Source organism: Merops nubicus, unplaced genomic scaffold (assembly GCF_000691845.1).
Source record: "Merops nubicus isolate BGI_N331 unplaced genomic scaffold, ASM69184v1 scaffold15900, whole genome shotgun sequence".
In the NCBI taxonomy this organism is placed as follows: domain Eukaryota; kingdom Metazoa; phylum Chordata; class Aves; order Coraciiformes; family Meropidae; genus Merops; species Merops nubicus.
Window position 1 is genome coordinate 1,858 of NW_008584951.1, and position 5,893 is coordinate 7,750.

Genomic DNA, 5,893 nt, shown 5'->3' on the forward strand with positions numbered 1-5,893 from the left:
ATTTTAGTACAACAGGACTAGAGTGTCACCTCCAGCACGTCTGGTCCATCTCCTGAAGAAATCAGCATTCTGAAATTGTCTTGTGTATCTCGGCGTGTGTCTGTCACTCAGGAAACTTTTGAACCCGTTGGCTAATTTCAGCCCAGTTTGGAAGATGGAAGTTTCTGTGTGAAAACTAACAGATGGGGAGAAGAGGAAGACCTGAAATCTGCACTCTGCAGCAAGAAAAGCAGGCATAAATTAGTCCTTGTTTCTACTTTCTAGCTGTTGGTGGCTGGGCAATTGGTATATGCAGAATTGTTCATAAGCCACTTACATGTAGAAGGAATAGGAAGAAAACTGTTCTGGGAAGTGGGAAGAACTGCAGGTATTGTGGGTGGAGAAAAGAATATAGAGGTTAGAAGTTACAAAGCTTGGTTTTTTTGCAGCTTTAGCTTCTAGCAGCACAGGTTACTGGGTTTTTAAAACATCCCTTCTGTAGCAGGCTGGTGGCTTTTATTTGTTTAGGCTTTTTTGCAAACAGTTGCCAACAGCCCCTTTGTCCTGACTTCTCTATAAACCACACTTGGAAGATCTTGAGGTACATCTTGGCTTACGCGCCGTGTTCCTTCCAGACCTGCTTATTTAAAACAGCCTTTTCCCAAATTTCAAAACTGCATATGTGAAGTACTTCTGTATAACAGTAGTCTCAGTCTTCAAACAAATCTGTTTTATAGGGTAAAAATGAATGTGGGAGTTGCCCACAGCGAGGTAAATCCAAACACGCGGGTGATGAACAGTCGTGGAATGTGGCTGACCTACACACTGGGAGTCTGCATGCTGCACATTGTCTTGCTCAGCATTCCTTTCTTTAGTGTTCCTGTTGCCTGGACTTTAACAAATGTGATTCACAACCTGGTAAGTACCCCTCTTGTAACAAAATTTGAAAAGTTGTTCATACGTGTTTATTTTTTTGTAGCAGGAGAAGAGAAAAATGGACAGGCTGTATGGCTAGTGAAATCCAGCTAGCCAAAACACCACCTCTGCTTGGCTTACCCACTGTGAAGTCAGTTGGCTGCTTTGGGGAGGAGGGGTGGGATGTGACCACTTCAGATTTAAGAACAGAAGACATGAAATATTGCTTACATAGTTTATATATGCTTTTAAAAGGCAGTTAATTAAGGTAGAATCTTGCAAACATAGAACTGTCATGCCAGCTGACTTTTACAATGTTTTGTGCATTATTAAAGGGCTGTGCCAAATCCATAAAATAGGATGTAATCTATTTATGTTTCTATATATATCTGTTAGTACCCCAAAATGTTTCATTTCAGCATTTGACCTGTTTCCTCAGACAGAAACGTTTGTATTCTTTTCTTGCTTTGATTTCTGGTCAAGCTAGAGAAATTTCATGCTGAAGTGATTCTGAGCTAAAACTTTGTTACTATGAATGATGTAAGAAAAATTTTACATGGACTACCTTGAAACCATTTGTTACTCAGTAGGTTCTGATTTGTATGATGATTTTCATATGCAAAAGGATTTGGAAGCTGAAAAGCTTAAGAATCTTTCTGCCTCCTCTCCCCAGGATGCTACAATTTTGTTGTAAGCACTTAAAGTAATATAAGTGTGTATATTGGTCCTGCCAAGCTTAGAGAAAAGAGGATCATAATCCAGCAATTTACATCATGCTTAAGGTTTCCTAATTCGTCCTTCTAGGATTAACAGCCAAGAAGTCTTGACAAAAAGATAGCTTCTTCTTAATTTAGGAAAATGATAGTTCACTTTAAAGATTGAAGTTGGATAATAACCTCTTGAATCCTGTAATATTTTTTTTTATTTGAGCTTTTTCTTTTTGTAGATAGATTTAAAAGTAATACTGGGATGGTAAGCATCATTAGGGCATTTTGTACATTATCTCTGACAGCATCAGATGTGCCTGAAGATGTTAGCAGAGACACACATTGCTAAATATTTCCCAAATGCCTTACCGAGTTCATAGCAAGTAGCTGTGATGACAACAGTGATGAGAGCATGCCCTGGCAAGCAGTTTTGTAGTGGAACAATAGGAGATGAGTATAAACAGTACTTTTGAATATTTCAGCATTTAAATGGCACTTTTTTGGAAACAAATCCTTGAATGACTTGGCAAACAAAAATATCTTGGATTTCCACTAATGGGAAACTTATCTGGCTTTGAAAGCATTTTTGGTGGTCCTTCCTGCAAGTACCAGTGTGAAATAAGAAGCATAGTAAGCATTTGGATCTATCCTAAAAGTTCCTTTTTGGTCAAGTCATTTAAAACTGAGGCACTGCAAACATCATGAATTGAAGAATCAGTTAAGCAAATTAATTCTCTTAGGTGAATAGGTCTCCAGTAAGGGGACTCTTCCAAAGAACATGGAAGGAAACATGAAGTGACTTGCTCAAATTTTACCTCCTTTATAGGAATTTGGAAGAAATGTGATTTTTTTTTTTCCTGTATGAAGCTTTCTATAACAATTTCTGTATGTGCACAGGAAAGAAAATGTGATCTTTGCTATTTTCTGATAGGGACTCCTGATTGGAGTTGGTGTGCTCTCTTTTAATGGAAAACAGATGTTTGTTGCAACTGGAAGAGGGCAGACTCCCCTGTCTGAAATCAGTGGATTTCCACTGTTTGTTCCCAAACTGATCTTTCAGAACAGATGAGACATGGCACAATCCCACCAAGGAGGAACAGTCACAGAGTCCAGCATGGTTAGGGAGAAGCAGCAAAGCGATGGACAGATGGTACTCAGCAGATTGCTGGTAGTCAGCTTCTGAGTGTGTGAAACTGTTGAGGAGCTGAGAAAGCTTTCTAAAGTTCTTGTAATATTGCCAGTATTTGTGGATAGATGTTATTTCTTTGTGAAGACTCTACCTTGTAACTTAATTAACACTGTACTAGGAAAGCAGTAAGAAATTGTCAGCCCTAAACTTGTTACAGTGCTTGTTAAAATTCTCTTGATTTCACACAGTTATTGCTATTTAATGTAGAAGACAAGGCAGTAGGTCAGACATCATGTAGACTTTGGCTTCAATCCTGACTGTGCCACTCACTGCACAACCCCAGGCAAATCACTTCTTGTCTCTTCTTTCCCCTTTGATAATTTGCCATTACAGGCTAGCAGCTCTTCTGGGTGAGAATTCATTTTTCTCTTTTTTTTTACATTGCATTGAACAGTGTAAAAATTATTTTAAAACCACAGCTAAAAGTACCACTTTTTATTTTCCCCAGGGAATGTATGTGTTTTTGCACGCAGTAAAGGGAACTCCTTTTGAAACACCAGATCAAGGGAAAGCTAGGCTACTGACACACTGGGAACAACTGGATTATGGAGTACAGTTTACATCTTCAAGAAAATTCTTCACAATTTCTCCTATAATTCTGTGAGTTCAGAACTGTATTACAGATTAATTGCATTATAAAACCATGATTACAAAAGCTGCAACTAAACAGGTTGCAGTTTACATTCTAAAAGCCTTTTCTCTCTTGTGTTGTTTGTTTGTTTCTTCATCACAGAGGTAGGGAATAGGTATTTCCAGGCCATATAATCAACAATCTTTATTCCTTCAGCTCTTGATACTCCAGTTCACATACTGAGGTCAAAGTTTGTAAACAGTTATTAATGGGGCAGGTTTTAAAGATTAGAAACATTGTGAGGAAAACTTATTGTTAACTCTTGAAGTTCTTTAAGATTGTGAAGTCATAAATGTTAAAAGTCTAAACTACTTGCCTTTAGCACATGGCAGCATCTATTAACCATTCTGCAGTTTGTGAGCTGCAAGGAGCATTGCAGTTCTCCCTGAACAGGGCCCAGGATTGTGCATGGTGGTTTTGCTTTTTTTGTAGGGGCTGTCTCTTGTTTGCACAAGTTATGTAAATAGATTAGAAATTCCACACTGCCTGTCTCTGTTGACAAAAGTCAACAGGTTGTGTAACTGAAGGAAATCAGATACATATTTAACATCCAACTCTTAAAAAAGGCTTTCTGATTTTCACTGAGAGAAGTTGTCCACTTGCATGGGAAGGTCTGGGGAGGAAGTGTAGATCCTGCATTGTGTTGAAAAACTTGGTTCACAAAAGATAAAACTGAAAAAATGCAGACAACCTCTCTCTCAAAAAAAAATCCTCTTTCATCAGATAGTTTCTCCCTTTCTAGTGGGAATTTTGTATTCATAACACTTGTGTAAGGTTATTTTCATACATTAATAATGCAGAAGTAACTGAATAAACCTCTGTTTTGCTGGGAAAAAAAGCAAAAATCCAACATGCTGATAGCCTCAGTTTTGTGACTCATTTTTGCAAAAGAACATGATGAAATTATTGGCTTGAAGCCTAAAGAAGTCAGTAGTGAACTGGATTTTCTTGCAGTTGACCAGGTTGTGGACTAGCTTAAAAGAAAGAAGTGCTGAAAACATCTGCCAGATGGGACATGTAAAATGTTAACATCATGAAAAATGTTAAATGCTTATCACTGAGCTTGCTGGGGTAGCAGAACTGTGAATATCTTGGTAACAGTGAAGCCGTGAAACCCAGGGAAGCTGTCACTACTCAGAGACACTGTATCTTTGAGCAGCAGGTATTTGTTCAGGGCAGTGCTGGGCGCACAGGCTGACGTGCACCTCTGCAAGTTAAACTCCACGCTTATATCCAAGTTAGACATCCATATGAATGCCAATGATGAACATATCCATAGCTTTTCTGAGAGTTCACTGGCATCAGTCACTGCCTGCTTCCACATGCACATGAAAGTCCTCAGGTGGTCGCACAGTGTCCTTCAGTGGTCTCTTGATGAAGGCTCCAGGTCTTCCTCAGCAGTAAACTTCTGACATTTATTGTCTTCTGACTGTGGGGCTGGTTAAAACCAGCTGCATTTGCAGCTGTGCACATAGTTCCCTTATCTTCAAGGCCACTGTGCTTTTTGGTTTCTGATGGCTGTGAACCCTGGTGTAAGTTACAACCTCCTTAGCTCCTTATGTAGTTTCTCAGACCTGTCACAGACCTCATTATCTTTAGCCAGCACAGCAATTTTACAACCTAAACTCTATTTTATTAGCCCCACATCAAGCTGAGCAGTATTCATTTTAAGCACTGTACAATTCTAAGCAGTATACCCTTTTGGTATCAACAGGTCTTGCAGTATTTAAAACCTGGATCATAAATCAGGCCTGTAGCTGCAGAAGTCAGACACTCCAACTTGAGGGAGAGGGAAAAGTGCTGGGTGAAAATACTAGTTGAGAGTCACACCTTGAGAAGCAGGGGAGACTTGGTCCATAATGTTGCTGTAGATACTCTAGAACCTCAGGTGAGATATTTAATACAGGAATAGATCGGTTGTTAACCAGTTAAATATTACTGATCCTTAAAGCACTTTTTTTCAGCTATGCTTTGCTTATTTTTCAGACAAAGGTGCCATCAGCTAAGCTTGCTCCCTTTTCTCCTGCAGGTACTTTTTGACAAGTTTCTACACGAAGTATGATCGAACACACTTTATCCTCAACACAGCCTCTCTCCTCACCGTGCTTATCCCCAAGCTGCCACAGCTACATGGTGTTCGAATCTTTGGCATCAATAAATATTAATCAGGTTTAATGCTGACTGCCCCTGACTGGCTGTTTGTTGTGGTTTAGCCCAAGGCAGGAGCTGGGCACCACGTGGCTGCTCCTTCACTGCCCCCATCCCCCCACACGGGAGGGAGGAAAGGGAGAAAAATACAAACCCCTGTGGGTTGAGATAAGGAGAATTTAATACAACAGTGCAGAAGGAACAGTGAGCAACAGCAGTAACAATATATGTAACAATGTATACAAAGAGTCCAAGGAAAGAGGTCACCAAACGGGCTCTGGACAGCACCTGTGGCTCACACCCCTGGACCCCGAAACCCCCGGC

General features: G+C 39.9%; 1 protein-coding gene across 1 annotated transcript; it reads left to right on the forward strand.

Moving 5' to 3' along the window:
- The first annotated feature begins 718 nt into the window (after positions 1 to 718).
- Positions 719 to 5,615, forward strand: LOC103778393 (ORM1-like protein 1). The gene is made up of 3 exons (XM_008945978.1): positions 719 to 897; positions 3,239 to 3,390; positions 5,451 to 5,615. The coding sequence occupies exons 1-3, from the start codon at positions 724 to 726 to the stop codon at positions 5,584 to 5,586; spliced, it is 462 nt and encodes a 153-aa protein (XP_008944226.1). The 5' UTR covers positions 719 to 723; the 3' UTR covers positions 5,587 to 5,615.
- The last annotated feature ends 278 nt before the right edge of the window (positions 5,616 to 5,893 follow it).